Raw genomic sequence first — 17,743 nt, 5'->3', positions numbered from 1 at the left:
ATGGAACATCAGGGGTTAACTTATTACTTGAGCTTTAATGTATTCATATTTTACCACTCCCATTCCTGGCTCCGCCCCTTGTATATAAAAGGAGCCATCCTCCCCATTTTTGCTTGCTTCTATCTTGAATATTCAGCGAATATAGAATGCCTATTATGATTAAAGAGAATTATATTTAAACCTATAACTTCTATTATCTTTATTGAGTCTGATCCTGAAAATATTGCAACAAGCTGGTAGCAGAGGATGGTTAATTGACTCAATAAGTAATTAAAAATGTCCAAGAAAGATAGGCCCAACACCAGGGCCTACAGCAAAGAAATAGAAACTGATCAAGAGATGATCAACGAATCCACTAATGCGATTTCGAGAGAATCCGAAGAATACACCACTGAAGAAGAAGAACTGATGAGTGAAAATAACGACCAGGAAGAAATCGAGATAGAAAATAACGAACTCAGGTCAGAAATATTAAAAATACTAAAAAGCCAAAAGAATGATGAAAGCCTCATCGCGGACCTCCAGGAGATGCTGAGGAACAGCGGAGCAGCGAGAGAGAAAAACGTCATTAAAGAAAAACCCAAAGATCAAAAAACTGTGAGTGAAATGACTACTGAGAAAATAGTTGTAAAAAAGAAAAGATGTGACCCCGCGCGAAATTTTGAACGGCAGCCATCTTGGTTTCAACGAACTTCAAAAGAGAGTGAAGCAGAGCCAATCAAAACGCTCAGTTCAAAATTTCTGGCGCGAAAAACACTATCAGACGAAGAAAGTGAAAAAGAAGTCTCAAACTCTTCAGATGAACCAAAATCAGAAAGTGAAGACGATTTAACAAAGTCTCAAGTAAAGTCAGCAATGAAAACGCTTTTTGCTGCTTTTGGGCCAAGATTGAAAATCTCCAAGACATCGACGAAGAAGCAAGAAATCAAACCGACAACTCAAGACCTGCACGCTCCCATCCTGACTTCGAAAACGACGACACCCGAGCCCAGAGAGCCATGCCGATTCCGCCCTACACCGCAGACAGAATCGAGTGCCAGCACACACAAGAGAAAGAGAAGAACCGCCGCCATCACCAAAGCCCCAAAAACCGAGCCAGAGACCGACTCATCTGAAGAGGAGCGGATCGAGAGAGCTGAAATGGAGAGAACCTTCCACAACGGCGCCAAAGAAGAAATGAGCAACGCGCATGTGCAAAACTACGTAGACGGCCCCGAAAGACTTGAACTGGCCAGAGAACCGCGCAGACTCGTTACAAGCATCCCAATGCCGTTCTGTAATTTCCTGCACTTGAGAGACCACGGACTGCCTCAGGTTGTAAGTAATGGACAAAATAATGTGGGGAACTTACCCAGTGACTTCCCAAAACTTAGAGTTGATGGCATTAATTTACAAGAGTGGTACCAACAGCTTCAGGTTATTTTTATGAAAGAAAATTTACTATTCTTTATAACTAGTCCTCCAAGAAGACCTTGGACTTTAAAAATAGACTGTTTACATCATAGAGCATTTTTCATAATAATTTCTAGCGTGTCTCCTGCAATGTATCATAGCATCAAACCAAACCTAACTGTATCAGAAATAATTCAATGCATGTTTAATCTATTTCACAGCGATAGCGTAGCCACAACCACAAGAATGTCTAAGGATTTCTTTTCTTCTAGAGTGAAACCAGGGGTTTCTATAAGTGAACATTTGATAAATCTAAACAAAATAAGAGCTGAGCTGCAATTGAGGGGGGAAGTGATTTCAGATCAAACTATGAAAAGCGTTATTATCAATTCACTTGATCCATCATGGGATAGCTTTATGTCACACTTAGATACCATTAATTTGGGATATTTATCAATAGAAAGTCTATCTAACAAATTGATAGCAGAAGACAATTCAAGAAAAAATCGTTCCAGTAACCAAACAGAACACAAATCTTTTAGGAAAGTAGTCTTTCAAGATAAATATAATGAAGCCTTTAGATGCCACAATTGTGGATCCAGGGAACACAGTAGAAGAGACTGTCCCAAAGTCCCAAGGGAGAGACATAGGCCAGAATATAGGAGCAAATACAATTACAGACAATCTTCCACAGATAGACACAAATATAGAAGTCCACCAAACTACAGAGAAAGTAGAGGGGGTAGAGAAAATTCAAAAGAGAGAAAATCTGGGTCACTAAATGGGCTAAATAAACAAGACAGCACCAAAACACAACAAGATGAGAACAATAATTGGCTTATTGATTCTGGTGCAACAAATCACACCACTAATAACAAAAGTATATTATCTTCATTTACAGAAGATAAGTTTGTGATAAAGGTAGCTAATCAAGAAAAGGTTCAAGTATTAGGCAGAGGAAATGTGACCTTGCCTGGTTTAGGGAAAATAGAGGGGGTATTATTAATCCCAGAAATACCTCACAACATACTAAGTGCTATAAAACTAAGCAGAGAATCTGACATCAATATAGTTTTCTCAAAGGGGAAAGCAACTATAGAAAAGAACAAAACAAATGTAGGCACTGTGATGATAAAAGGGGGTCTACCCTATCTGATAACCAAAGAAAGATGGTTACATAACATTGATTCAAATATGGAAGATTGTATTGAAGCAGATGATGAAAATGTCAGTAACAGTGACAATGATGAATGTAAATTAACTCATGATAACAAAAATACACACAATGAGAAGAAACCAAAAATAGGTAAACCAATTCATGATGAGTGTGCTCATATCTTACATAGGAAGTTAGGACATGCTAGCTTTCCTGTAGTACAAAAAATGACTGAACACGCAGAAGGTGTAAAAATAAAAAATTGTGAAAATTATTTAGAATGCTCAGTATGTAAATCCACCAAACTAAAAACCAGTCCTAGACCAAAAAAATCTAACAGATCAACTAACAATATTTTTGATTTGGTACATATGGACTTAGTTGGTCCATTAACTCCATCAATTACCTATAGAAAACGTTACTTCCTAACAATAGTAGATGATTACAGTCGCTATGGTTTTGTTTACACATTAAAGCACAAGGATGAAACTTTTCAGAAATTTAAGGAATTCTACAAACGCATAGAAACACAACATAATATCAGAATAAAACAAATTATGACAGATAGGGGATGTGAATTCATGTCTAAAGAATTCTCCCAATGGTTAAAGGATAGAGGGATGCTACATTTCACGTCCAATCCATTTTCTGCCTTTCAAAATGGGATTGCAGAGAGAAAGAACTCCACACTACAAACCATGATTAGATGCACATTAGAGGATGCTGGTTTAGGCAAACAATTTTGGTCAGAAGCCTTACATTATTCAAATTACACTCAAAATAGAACATGGTCCAGTATTGTGAATAAGACACCATATGAGGTGATGTACAATAGAAAACCTAAATTAGCACACATGCACATATTTGGAGTTACTGCAGACGTGCACATACCTAAACAATTGAGGAGAAAGGGAGAAAACGTATCCAGGAGATTAAGATTCATGGGATACGAAACTGGAACCAAAGGGTACAGATTCATCGATAATAATAACAAATTTATAGTATCCAGAACAGCTGTGTTTCATGAGCAGGCCAATTGGTCTAAGTTGCACCTTAATGAAATTTTTCCTAATAAAAGCAAAGATAATATATCTTGCGAGGAAGGAACAACAGAAAATCAAAATATTAACAAAAGTAAGAACAAAACCAAAACTTGGACAAATAGTCAGCATAAAATAAAGACAGACACATTAACAAAAAAGGAAGCCAGATATTTGCATGACAACCATAGCAAACCTGAAAGAAATATTAGAAATAATAGAAACCAAATACCAAATAAATACAAAGATTATATTATGCATATGGATGGAGAACAAATAATACCTAATACATATGAGGAAGTATTGAAACTTCCCCGTGAAGAAAGAGAAAAATGGGAACTAGCTATGGAAAAAGAAATGAAAAGTTTACAAGGATTAAATGTATTCACACCTGCGATCGCACCTAAGGATAAAACAATTATAGGTACCAGGTGGATTTATAAAATTAAGAATTTAGAAGGAGGTAATACCTTATACAAGGCCAGACTAGTTGCACAAGGTTATGCACAAAAATATCCAGAAGACTATACTGACACATATTCACCCACAGTGAGAACAGAGAGTGTCAAAACAGCTCTTGTAGTAGCATCTGCACTCAATCTAGACGTGTTTCAATATGACATACAGACTGCATACTTACATGCAAAATTAGATAAGGAAATATATGTAAGAGCACCACACAGTCAATACACTAATAAGAACGAAATTTGGTTACTAAATAAGAGTCTGTACGGATTGAAGCAATCTGGCAAAAGATGGTACGATTGTTTGGTAAAAGTACTAAAGACCATGGATTTCAACGCCACCACTGCTGATAACTGTTTCTTTGTAAAAAAGAGTAATGATCATATTGAATTTGTATTAATTTATGTGGATGATATTTTATATATTGGAAAGCATAAAGAGAGCAGGGAAATCTTTGTAAATAAGTTAAACGAACACTTCTCATTGAAATCACTAGGTAAAGTGAATAAATACCTTGGTGTACAAATTAACAAAACAAAAAGGGGATTCAAACTTACTCAAAAAGATAAAATCATTGAACTCCTAAACAAATGTAACTTAAATAATGCCAAAACATGTGACACACCTATGCAAACTGATTTTCTTAGAAACAATGATGAATCTTCCCCTGAGTTTAAAGACAACACATTTTACAGATCAGTTATAGGTTCACTCCTTTATATATCTAATTGGACTAGGCCAGATATTGCATTACCTCTCAATTTATTGTCAAGATATGTTAGCAAACCAACCTTGTATCATTGGGAAGCTGTCAAAAGAATTTTAAGATATCTGAAAAGTACATTAGATTTTTGTTTAATATTGGAACCCAATAATGACAAAGAACCAAAAATTACTTGTTATGCTGATGCAGATTGGGCTGGTGATACATCATGCAGAAAGAGTACCTCTGGTTATGTTTTTCTATTGAACGATTGTCCAGTTTACTGGTATACTGGTAAACAAGAACTGGTAGCCACCTCTACCACAGAAGCAGAATATGTTTGCTTGTCTAAAGCTGCAAATAACCTTGTATGGTTCAATGATTTGATCACAGATGTTTGGAAGAAACCTACTTTACCATTTATTATGCATGAAGATAATAAAGCGGCCATTGAAATTTCTAGATCCGATGCAATTGGACAAAGGTCCAGGCATATTGATATAAAATTTAAGCACGTGAGACAACTATCTCAAGACGGATTCATCAAAGCAATACATTGTGATACTTCTGAACAATTAGCTGACATATTAACAAAACCCTTACCTTCTAAACAACACAAATATTTAACTTCTAAATTATATGTATTATATTGTCCTGAATCTGAATGTAACTGGTGTTGTATAACGAACCGGCATTTAGAGGGGGATTTGTCAGATGTAAATGCCTTATTCTCTAATGTGTAAATAATGTATATATGGAACATCAGGGGTTAACTTATTACTTGAGCTTTAATGTATTCATATTTTACCACTCCCATTCCTGGCTCCGCCCCTTGTATATAAAAGGAGCCATCCTCCCCATTTTTGCTTGCTTCTATCTTGAATATTCAGCGAATATAGAATGCCTATTATGATTAAAGAGAATTATATTTAAACCTATAACTTCTATTATCTTTATTGAGTCTGATCCTGAAAATATTGCAACAGAGAGGGAGGGAGGGAGGGAGGGAGAGAGAGAGGGAGAGAGAGGGAGAGACAGACAGAGAGAGAGAGACAGAGAGAGAGACAGAGAGAGAGAGACAGAGAGAGAGGGGGAGAGAGAGAGAGGCAGAGAGAGAGACAGAGAGAGAGACACACACAGAGAGACAGAGAGAGAGGGGGGAGAGAGAGAGAGAGAGGCAGAGAGACAGAGAGACAGAGAGACAGGCAGAGAGAGAGAGGCAGAAAGAGAGGGAGAGACAGAGAGACAGAGAGAGGGGGGAGAGAGAGAGACAGAGAGACAGAGAGAGGGGGGAGACAGAGAGACAGACAGAAAGAGAGGCAGAGAGACAGAGAGAGAGACAGACAGGCAGAGAGACAGAGAGAGGGGGGAGAGAGAGAGACAGAGAGACAGAGAGAGAAACAGAGAGAGAGACAGAGGGGCAGAGGGGCAGAGAGAGAGACAGACAGAGAGAGAGAGAGGCAGACAGAGAGGGAGAGACAGATAGAGAGAAAGACAGAGAGAGACAGAGAAAGAGATAGAGAGACAGAGAGACAGAGAGAGAGGGGGGAGAGAGAGAGGGGCAGAGAGAAAGAGAGAGAGGCAGAGTGGCAGAGAGAGAGACACAGAGAGAGGCAGAGAGACAGAGAGACAGAGAGAGAGGAAGAGAGAGAGAGAAACTATCATAACCCTACCCAGTCTCCACTCATCTAAATAAAGAAAGGAATGTAAATCAACAAAATGTATTGGAAAAAAAAAGTTTGCTTGGGTAGTTTCATTTTCATCAGGAACACAAAAGAAACAATTCAAAATCCAGTCTGAAGAGCCAATCCAGGTTTCTCACACTCTGGACATAAAATTGTTTCAACTCCTACCCTCAAAAACGACGCTATAGGGCACTGCACACCAGAACAACAAGACACAAGGACAGTTTTTTTTTCTCTGAATGCCATTACTCTGCTTAACAACTCATTCCCACAACACTGTCAAATTAACTACTAAGACTGTATTAGATTCTTCTTCTCATCCTCACTAGTATCTATATCTTTCCACTAATTACTATAACCATGTTGCTTGCATCTTTCAATTTATATTGTTTTTATTTGTCTCCTAGTACGATTTGATAGCTTATTAGTAACCTTGACGATCACTAAGTGTTGTATCTTTTTTATTCTTGAAGAATGTATTTTATTCCCCTTATGTACACTGAGAGCATATGCACCAAAGACAAATTCCTTGTGTGTCCAATCACACTTGGCCAAATTCAAGTGTTTAGTCTCCCTTCCATTGTAGATTAGAGATGAGGAATCTGTATTTCCCAAGAACATGGGTTCACGCTCGCGTACACACACACACACACACACAAAGAGAGAGACAGAGAGAGACAGAGAGAGAGAGAGACAGACAGACAGAGAGTGAGTATCATAATCCCACCTAGTCTCCACCCCTCTAAATGAAGAAAGGAATGTAAATCAACAAAATGAACTGGAAAGAAAGCTAATCTGGGTAGTTTCATTTTCAAGAGGAACACGTAGACAATTCAAAATCCAGGTGGAAGAGGCAATCCAGGTTTGTCAACCAGTGCAAAAGTCAAAATTTCCAGGTTAATGAGCGGGATACCCAGGGATGTTGGAGAAACAGGTGTCAGTACGGACTCTTAAATCACTCTGCAGCCAGCTCTTTTCAATTAAGAGTTAATCCCTTCTTTGGCAAGGAGCTAGTTGTAGAATGATATAGAGATAAAGATAGTGATAGAGATAGAGATGATAGAGGTAGAGATACAGAGACAGACATATAGATGTAGCTGTAGATACTGTAGTTAGATATAGATATTAGCGTTTCAAAATATTTTTGCACTTTATGTATTTTATCATTGTTCAGCTTTTGTTTGCATTCTAGCCTTTTTATTCTGGTCTATGACCAAAATAAATATTTAATTTGATTTGTGTTACGAAATTGGACACCTGTTTGCAGGAGGGAAGGCCTCTTTCTCAAGGACCTAAAAGGCAAACCAGCCTTGAGCCATTGGTGTGCAGAAAGAGGCTGAGAAGGGATTCTCTCTAAAAGCTGCATAGGATTTTTCTGATAGAGATGCAGAGTGTGCTTTAGTCTGGCAAGATTCCTGTCTCTACGCAAGCAGCAATAAAGAAGCTCTTCTAAACAAATTGTTGTACTGTATTTGATTTCCTGCACTTGCCAGTTATGCCCAGAAGCTGCATCATGAATTATTTTCTCTAGGGAAGTCTGCGGGCAAAGGGAAAGGATTGTCACACCCCTTCTTTTTATTCTTCGGAGAAAGTTGGCAGCTTGGTCCAGCTTAATTCCTCTTTCTGACTGTAGCTGCATCAAGTGCCGGCTAACGGGATTCATCGGATTAATCAGGAAAAGATCTCATCCTTAGAGTCCAAATGAGACCAGTTGGTTCCATCTGGAGATTCTTCCTAGCATCCCCAGCTATGTCTGCGGTAAAAGTAGAGTTTCTGTTGAGGTCATTAATTATCTTCAAGATGTTTCTTTTGGAGACCAGGATAGGACTCCTTAGTATAGGCTCCTAGTCCTGCCCTGGTCTCAAAAATTTTGCAGATACTAAATTAGTATGGGATCAGGGTCCTCTGGCCCATAATGGAACTCAATTTATTTATTTATTTATTCAAATTTCTATACTGCCCTTCTCCTTTCGGACTCAGGGCGGTGAACAGCCAAGATAAAAACATCTATACAAAACATCACAGTTTAAAAATAAAGTTAAAATAATTTATAATTTGGCCCATAATTTAAAACTTGTCAATTAAAATCAATATTAAAATTGAGCAGCATTTTTTTCCCCACAATGGTATACCTCTCTTCTCATCCCTGGCTTTGGTAAATCTTAATATATGCTGAAGAGTAATATAAATAATTTATTTAATAAATAAATATAAATAAATAAAGAGTCATGGTGGTGCAGGGAATAGAATGCAGTATTACAGGCTAACTCTACTACTGCCAGCAGTTCGATCCTGACCGGCTCAAGGTTGACTCAGCCTTTCATCCTTCCAAGGTTGGTAAAATGAGAACCCAGATTGTTGGGGAGAATATGCTGACTCTGTAAACCACCTAGAGAAGGTTTTAAAGCACTATGAGGCAATATGTATGTCTAAGTGCTATCACTATTGCTATTTTTTCCTAATCTCATGCTATTAATTGTTAGCTGCTATCTTTACGAACATTTGTTCTTATTTTTTAAAAATTCCCTTTTTATGGTTATGAAATTGTACTCCTGGTCTTTTGATTCCTTTAGTATTGAACTGTAACTGAATTTTATGGCTTGATTGAAAGGTAGGAGAGGCTACACATATTTTATATGAACAGCAAATCAATAATGACTTTGAATTTTCCAAGAACACAATTTCTTTCAGCCATTTTGACAATCAGAACAGTCAAGTTTTCTTTTAATAATTATATTTTCCCTTAAACTACAGCATCCCAGGTGGTCCACCTCATCCACAGATTTCAACTCTTTTGCATAATGGAGCAGCAATTTAATTACTCAGAAGGTAAGAACAGCATGAAAATTATATTATATATAAAATTTCCTTTCCTTTGTGGGTACTACTCTTAATGAAAACCTCAAGGGTTCCTCATGCTTATTCCAAAATTGAAACTCTATCACTGAATCATGAGTTCCATTCTCTCCTGAGGTTGGGGATTGCATTGGCATGTTATCACTGGAAACTTTCAAGGAGAGATTGGACTGCCATTTGTCAGAATTGGATTGTCATTTGTTTGCTTGTGTGTGTGCGGTTGAGGGGTTGGACTAGATGATCTACAAGGTTCCTTCCAACTTTTTTAATCTATTAATCTTTAAAACATTCAGTGGGCAGATTCACAGAATGGTTTCTGATGGAATTATTCATAAAGTATGGAGAATTTAAGAATTCTGATACTTGTCACTTCCTGCATGCAACATCCTCCCAGAATTGTCCTTTGGAAGGACACAAGGGATGGAGTCAACCTCTTTGTTCTTCTTTAATTAGGAACAAAAATGATTAGAGGCCCAAAAGCATTTCTGAGAATCAAAGAAAAACAAGGGTGGGAAAAATAGTTTCCTTTTCAAAATGAGCATTTTTAAAATTGTTTTGAATTAATTACCAGGTGAAATAATTCTGGGGCAGCTTAGAGGATCACAAAGACTGAATATTGGCCAATGATCATCTGGGCAATGAGAGGGAAAAAAAACCTACTGGAGAATATTTTATTTATACATTCACAGACTCCCATTCAGGAAGAAACAAATCTGTGTGGATGAAGTTTCTAAAGCACATTAGCATTTTTGCTGCCTGCTGTTATTGATCAAAATAATGACTTACTATAATTGCTTCCTTAGGTAATGAATCATTCCCAATATTACAGGACATCGCTGATGTGGTACACCGCACACACGAGTAAGTTTATTATGATACAAAATATTCTGCCTCTTTTTAAGAATAAAGAATATTTTAATCTGGAAAGAGGGTGGGCCTTCCTACAGTATGTATTTATTTCACTAACAAGAACTGATTCTCTTTTGTTTCTTTGTGTTATTAGGATACAGAAGGAATTTCAAATTCCTCTACGTCCTGAAAGTGGTTCTGGACTGGTCAACTTGCTTTTCAATACTACTGGAATTGCTCCGAATGTTTCTAAAATACCAGAATTTTTTTCTTCTCCGTATGATCAACCGTTTGATAATTTAACACGAAATCTTCTCAATGGCTTCATTGGCCTTATTTGCATTTTAGGCCTGGTGGGAAATGGAACGACAATTTATCTCCTGGCCTTTTCCATTAAGAGGAATCCTTTCACCACTTTCATCCTGAATCTCTCCATCGCTGATTTTGGGGTCATCACATCCCTCATTATTGCAGCTGTATTTGTGTCAGTGTTTACTCTGAGTCACAGAGCACACCTTCTCAATGCCTTTTTCTTCTTACTTTTTGAGTTCTTTTTCTTCACCTATTCTGCCAGCCAGTTTCTGCTGATGGCCATCAGCCTGGACAGGTGTGTGGCTGTTCTTTTCCCTCTCTGGCATCGCTATCATCGTCCGCCATATTTATCCACACTTGTTTGTAGCCTCATCTGGATCCTCTCCTTCCTGCTCTCTGCGGTGCACTTCATTCTCCACCAGACGAGAACCTATGGAAGATCACCTTTGTTTTACCAGCTGATTGTGAATGGTTTACTTTGTACGCTTCTCATGGTTGTGTCTACTGTCACTCTCTTGATTCATATGAGGTCTAAAATGCAGCGCAATCAAAGGAAACTTCTCACCACCATCTTTCTGGCTCTCCTCTTCTTCCTCCTGCTTTCTCTCCCAATGGATGTCTTTTATGTCCTTGAATATTTTGTTTCCTATAATCCCCTCCTCATGATCATTGGGGTAGGATGTGCCACTCTCAACAGCAGCATCAACCCACTCCTTTATTTCTTAGTGGGGAGGAAGAAGAGAGGAAAAGATCAGCCCAGAACCTCTTACAAGGTTGCTCTGCAAAGAGTCTTCAAGGATGAGAAAGGAAGCATGGAAGATCAGGAAACCACGAATGAAAGCCAGTTGTGAAGAGTCATAACTATTGCATATATAATATTTTAAGGTACAAGCTTATTTGGGATATCACATGTGCTTTCCTTAACAACAGACAGATGTGATAAAATTTATTGAGCAAAGTACTTTTTTTAAAAAAAAAACTATGTAAACAGGAAGTGTTGCTGTGTCCTCATTTTTCAATCCAAAGAACTTGTTTAACAGGAAATGTTTTAGCTCTTTAATACAAAATACGACATCTTTTTATCTTGAAAAATTTCAGACATAGTATCATTCAATTACATTTTATAAAAAGTTTATTATTAATAACCATTAATAAGTAGCTTTCTTTCTTTACTAAATATATGTAGCTTCTATAATAATGTCACGTTCATGGAGTGTATATTGGAGGCTGTGAGCCTTTGCGAACTCTATGCAATGAAATTTCATTTTAATGTATGCTGATTAGTGTACATTCAAAGTGTCAATAAAGTTATTCTATTCTATTCTATTCTAGTCTAGTCTAGTCTACGCTAGGCTAGGCTAGGCTATCCTATCCTATCCTATCCTATCCTATCCTATCCTATCCTATCCTATCCTATCCTATCCTATCCTATCCTATTATTATTAGTAGGCCACTCTTTTATGTTGATTTCAAGTCCGTATTTCTAGCTGGCACCAACCTCACCTGGCAAAATTCTGGAATAGAAGAACCTTAGTAATCTTTCCTTTTCATTTGCAAACCACTTCTGTATTTTTATTCTTAGTTTTGTATGGCTGTTTTTTTTTTAATAGAATATTTTTTTTTAAGGATTTGTTGTGAGGGTATGAATATGGGTATCTAAAGAGATAGATAGATGGATAGATCAATAGATCGATAGATAGACAGACAGACAGACAGACAGACAGAAAGACAGACAGACAGACAGATGACAGACAGATACATAGATAGACACATACAGTGGTACCTTGGCATGCAACTGCTTTGAAACTCATCAAGTTTATTGCTCAATACATTTTGAAGCAAAACTTTTGTCCCAGTACTCATCATTTGTTTGCTATTCAATTCACAAGCTAAAACTTCTTGGTGTTGGCTGCCTTGTGACTCACTACATACATTATCCCTTAGAGCAAACATTTGTTTTGAGCAATCATTACACCTCTTGGAGCCAATTAACAATGAGTAACATGGTACCACTGTATAGGTGTAGGTGATACAGATGATAGATGATGGATAGATAAATGATAGATAGATGATATAGATAATGATGATAGACAGATGATAAATAGATATACAATTATAGATGGTATAGAGATACATGGTTATAGATGATAGAGATAAAGATAATGATAGAGATAGAGATGATAGAGGTAGAGATAGAGATACAGACATATAGATGTAGCTGTAGATACTGTAGTTAGATAAAGATATTAGTTTTTCAAAATATTAGCTTTTCAAAATATTTTGCACTTTATGTATTTTATCATTGTTCATTGTTTTGTTTGCATTCTAGCCTTTTTATTCTGGTCTATGACCAAAATAAACATTTACACTGATTTGTGTTATGGAATTGGACGCCTGTTTTCAGGAGGGAAGGCCTCTTTCTCAAGGAGCTAAAAGGCAAATCAGCCTTGAGCCATTGGTGTGCAGAAAGAGGCTGAGAAGGGATTCTCTCTAAAAGCTGCATAGGATTTTTCTGATAGAGATGCAGAGTGTGCTTTAGTCTGGCAAGATTCCTGTCTCTACGCAAGCAGCAATAAAGAAGCTCTTCTAAACAAATTGTTGTACTGTACTTGATTTCTTGCACTTGCCAGTTATGCCCAGCAGCTGCATCATGAATTATTTTCTTTTGGGTAGTCTGTGGGCAAAGGGAAAGGATTGCCAGCTTGGAAACAGATCTTGGTGCTGAAGATCAGCTGGGTGGTAGAGCACCTGGAATTGCCACCACCACTGTCACTGCAAGAACATAGATGGAAATGAGATGGGTGGGAGGAATGATTCTTACCTGAGACTTCATCCATTTAATGACTTGAGCCATTGTGAAATGATTTAACAACTGGAAGTACTAGGATTCTTCTAGTTGAACAAGGAATCACAAGGTGTCTCCTTTAATTTTAACAATGATTAATGACTGCAATTCCAGGGTCAAATGTGGCCCTAAGGCAAGGACAACCTATAATATCTTGTATTATTGATATTTCAGTGTGAACCAGTCACTACTGATGAGCATAAATGTGGTTTTTTTTCTCCTTTCTTAGTTTGTATTATTTTTAACTGTTTTAAACAATATTAAAGAACATTTTGGGATACACAAAATGCACATATGCCCATATAAATGGGCAAAATGGTGGAAGCTTGCTGACGAGCGCAAATTTGACATATGTGTAGCCATTTTATTTAGCTCTCTATTATACTCATTTATTCCTTTTCTTTCTCTTTACTATGTAAGGGAGGTTTTCGGGCTCACCACATTTTTAAGGTGGGGGGAAGGAGCGAATAAATAGTGAGGATTGATTTGGCTAGGTGACTTTCTTTCCCTTGGGAACAGAGGCTGCTCCTGGTGAGAATGGGAGGGGGAGTCTGAAGGCACCGGGAAATATGGATTGAGTGTTTATTGGAGAATTTGACTTTTGAGGGATGTTTCTAACTTGCAATATTATGTGGTGTAATTCCAGTTTGTGTCAGATCCGGAATGACAACAGACTTTGACAATTTGATGCTTATCTAACTAAAAGAAATTTGCTTTTGAAGATGAACTTTGCATATTTCTTTTTTGAATGGCTTTCATCCCTTGGAAACCTGACACTTGCATTGTTTCCTGGAATCTTACTTACTTACCTACATCTTTTGCATGTTGTGTGCAATAATACTTGAAGTTGCAAATTTCGGACAAGAATGTCACGCAAGTTCTTTTTATTCTTCAGAGAAAGTTGGCAGGTTGGTCCAGTTTAAGTCCTCTTTCTGACTAACTGCATCAAGTGCCAGCTAACAGGATTCATCGGATTAATCAGGAAAAGATCTCATCCTTAGAGTCCAAACGAGACCAGCTGGTTCCATCTGGAGATTCTTCCTATCATCCCCAGGTACGTCTGCAGTAAGAGCAGAGTTTATGTTGAGGTCATTTATTATCTGCAAGACGTTCCTTTTTGAGATTCCTTAGTATGGGCTCCTAGTGGTACCCTGGTCTCCAAAAGGACCATTTTGCAGATACTAAATTAATATGGGATCAGCTAATCCAGCAGGCTCCTCTGGCCCATAATGGAACTCAATTTAGCATCAATTTTTTTCCACAATGGTATGATACCAGTCTTCTCATCCCTGGCTTTCGTAAATCTTAATATCTACTGAAGAGCCCTGGTGGTGCAGAGAATAGAATTGCTATTGCTATCTTTTCCTTATCTCATGCTATTAATTGTTGGCTGCTATCTTTACAAACATTTGTTCTTATTTTTTAAAAAAATTCCCTTTTTATGGTTATGGAATTGTACTCCTGATCTTTTGAATCCTTTAGTATTGAACTGTAACTAAATTTTATGGCTTGATTGAAAGGTAGGAGAGGCTACAACTATTTTGTGTGGACGGCAAACCAACAATGACTTTGGATTCCCCAAGAACACAGTTCGTTTCAGCCATTTTGTCAATTGGAGGTTTGTTTTCTCTTAACAATTATATTTTCCCTTAAACTACAGTGTCCCAGGTGGTCCATTTTATCCACAGATTTGAACTTTTTTGCATAATGGAGCAGCAATTTAATTACTCAGAAGGTAAGAATAGCATGAAAGTTATATTATATATAAAATTTCCTTTCCTTTGTGGGTACTACTCTTAACGAAAACCTCAAGGGTTCCTCATGCTTATTCCAAAATTGAAACTCTATCACTGAATCACGAGTTCCTGTTACCCTCTCCTGAGGTTGGAGATTGCATTGGCATGTTATCACTGGAAACTTTCAAGGAGAGATTGGACTGCCATTTGTCAGAATTGGACAGTCATTTGTTTGCTTGTGTGTGTGTGGTTGAGGGGTTGGACAAGATGATCTATAAGGTTCCTTCCAACTCTGTTAATCTATTAATCTGTAAAACATTCAGTGGGCGCATTCACAGAATGGCTTCTGATAGAATTATTCATAAACTAAGTATTACGGAGAATATCAACATACTGACAGCTGTCGCTTCCTGCAGGCCACGCCCTCCCAGAATTGTCCTTAATGCTTTATGAACTTATTCCAAGATTGAAACTCTATCACCGAATCATGAGTCCCTGTTACCCTCTCCTGAGGTTGGGGACTGCATTGGCATTTTGAAAACATTCAGGAGTGCATTCACAAAATGGCTTCTGATGGAATTATTCGTAAACTATGGAGAATTTAAGAATTCTGATACCTGTCACTTCCTGCATGCAACATCCTCCCAGAATTGTCCTTTGGAAGGACACAAGGGATGGAGTCAACCTCTTTGTTCTTCTTTAATTAGGAACAAAAATGATTAGAGGCCCAAAAGCATTTCTGAAAATCAAAGAAAATGAAGGGTGGGAAAAATAGTTTCCTTTTCAAAATGAGCATTTTTAAAATTGTTTTGAATTAATTATCAGGTGAAATAATTCTGAGGCAGCTTAGAGGATCACAAAGACTGAATATTGGCCAATGATCATCTGGGCAATGAGAGGGAAAAAAAACCTACTGGAGAATATTTTATTTATACCTTCACAGACTCCCATTCAGGGAGAAACAAATCTGTGTGGATTAAGTTTCTAAAGCACATTAGCATTTTTGCTACCTGCTGTTATTGATCAAAATAATGACTTACTATAATTGCTTCCTTAGGTAATGCATCAATCCCACTAAGACCACAGGGCTACGCTCCTGTGGTACGCTTTATATATGAGTAAGTATATTATGATACAAAATATTCTGCCTCTTTTTAACACTAAGAATAAAGAATATTTTAATCTAGGAATAGGGTGGGGCCTTCCTACAGTATGTATTTATTTCACTAACAAGGACTGATTCTCTTTTTGTTTCTTTGTGTTATTAGGATACAGAACATATTTATAACTCCTCCAAGTCCTGAAAGTGGTTCTGGACCGACCGACTTGCCTTTCAATACTACTGGAATTGCTCCAAATGTTTCTGAAATACCAGAATTTTTTTCTTCTCCGTATGATCAACTGTTTGATAATTTAACACAAAATCTTCTCAATGGCTTCATTGGCCTTATTTGCATTTTAGGCCTGGTGGGAAATGGAACGACAATTTATCTCCTGGCCTTTTCCATTAAGAGGAATCCTTTCACCACTTTCATCCTGAATCTCTCCATCGCTGATTTTGGGGTCATCACATCCCTCATTATTGCAGCTGTATTTGTGTCAGTGTTTACTCTGAGTCACAAAACACACGTTCTCAATGCCTTTTTCTTCTTATTTTTTGAGTTCTTTTTCTTCACCTATTCTGCCAGCCAGTTTCTGCTGATGGCCATCAGCCTGGACAGGTGTGTGGCTGTTCTTTTCCCTCTCTGGCATCGCTGCCATCGTCCGCCATATTTATCCACACTTGTTTGTAGCCTCATCTGGATCCTCTCTTTCCTGCTCTCTGGGGTGCACTTCATTCTCCACCAGACCAGAACCTATGGAAGATCACCTTTGTTTTACCAGCTGATTGTGAATGGTTTACTGTGTACACCTCTCATGGTTGTGTCTACTGTCACTCTCATGATTCATATGAGGTCTAAAATGCAACGCAATCAAAGGAAACTTCTCACCACCATTTTTCTGGCTCTTCTTTTCTTCCTCCTGCTTTCTCTCCCAATGGATGTCTTTTATGTCCTTGAATATTTTGTTTCCTATAATCCCCTCCTCCTGACCATTGGGGTAGGATGTGCCACTCTCAACAGCAGCATCAACCCACTCCTTTATTTCTTAGTGGGGAGGAAGAAGAGGGAATCTTACAAGGTTGCTCTGCAAAGAGTCTTCAAGGATGAGAGGGGAAGCATGGAAGATCAGGAAACCACGAATGAAAGCCGGTTGTGAAGAGTCATATGCAATATTTTAAGGTAAAAGCTTATTTGGGATATTACATGTGCTTTCCTTAAGAACAGACAGATGTGATAAAATTTATTGAGCAAAGTACCTTCAATCCGAAGAACTTGTTTAACAGGAAATGTCTTAGTTGAAATGGTTTAGCTGTTTAATACAAAATACGACATTTTTTTAGATTGAAAAATTTCAGACATAGTACCATTCAATTATATTTTATAATAAGTTTATTATTAATAATCATTAATTAGTTAATAATTATTAATTAATTTCTTTTTTTTTTACTCAATATATGTAGCTTCTATAATAATGTCAGGTTCATGGAGTGTATATTGGAGGCTGTGAGCCTTTGCAAGCTGTATGCAACGAAATTTCATTTTCATGTATGCTGATTAGTGTACATTCAAACTGTCAATAAAGTTATTCTATTCTATTCTAT

General features: G+C 37.5%; 2 protein-coding genes across 2 annotated transcripts; both read left to right on the top strand.

Annotated features, from left to right (window-relative positions):
* Nucleotides 1-9,242: 9,242 nt before the first annotated feature.
* Nucleotides 9,243-11,309, top strand: LOC139315599 (proto-oncogene Mas-like). The gene is made up of 3 exons (XM_070941994.1): nucleotides 9,243-9,270; nucleotides 10,101-10,158; nucleotides 10,301-11,309. Exons 1-3 carry the CDS (start codon nucleotides 9,243-9,245, stop codon nucleotides 11,307-11,309), a joined length of 1,095 nt encoding a protein of 364 aa, XP_070798095.1.
* A 3,557-nt stretch (nucleotides 11,310-14,866) lies between these two features.
* On the top strand, nucleotides 14,867-17,298 carry LOC139315598 (proto-oncogene Mas-like). Its single transcript, XM_070941993.1, has 3 exons — nucleotides 14,867-14,921; nucleotides 16,097-16,157; nucleotides 16,308-17,298. Exons 1-3 carry the CDS (start codon nucleotides 14,867-14,869, stop codon nucleotides 17,296-17,298), a joined length of 1,107 nt encoding a protein of 368 aa, XP_070798094.1.
* The last annotated feature ends 445 nt before the right edge of the window (nucleotides 17,299-17,743 follow it).

The sequence above is a fragment of the Pituophis catenifer genome, unplaced genomic scaffold (assembly GCF_029215685.1).
Source record: "Pituophis catenifer annectens isolate HBS135680 unplaced genomic scaffold, rPitCat1.0.hap2 SCAF_3, whole genome shotgun sequence".
Classification (NCBI taxonomy): Eukaryota; Metazoa; Chordata; class Lepidosauria; order Squamata; family Colubridae; genus Pituophis; species Pituophis catenifer.
This window is presented reverse-complemented; position numbering and strand designations above follow the sequence as displayed.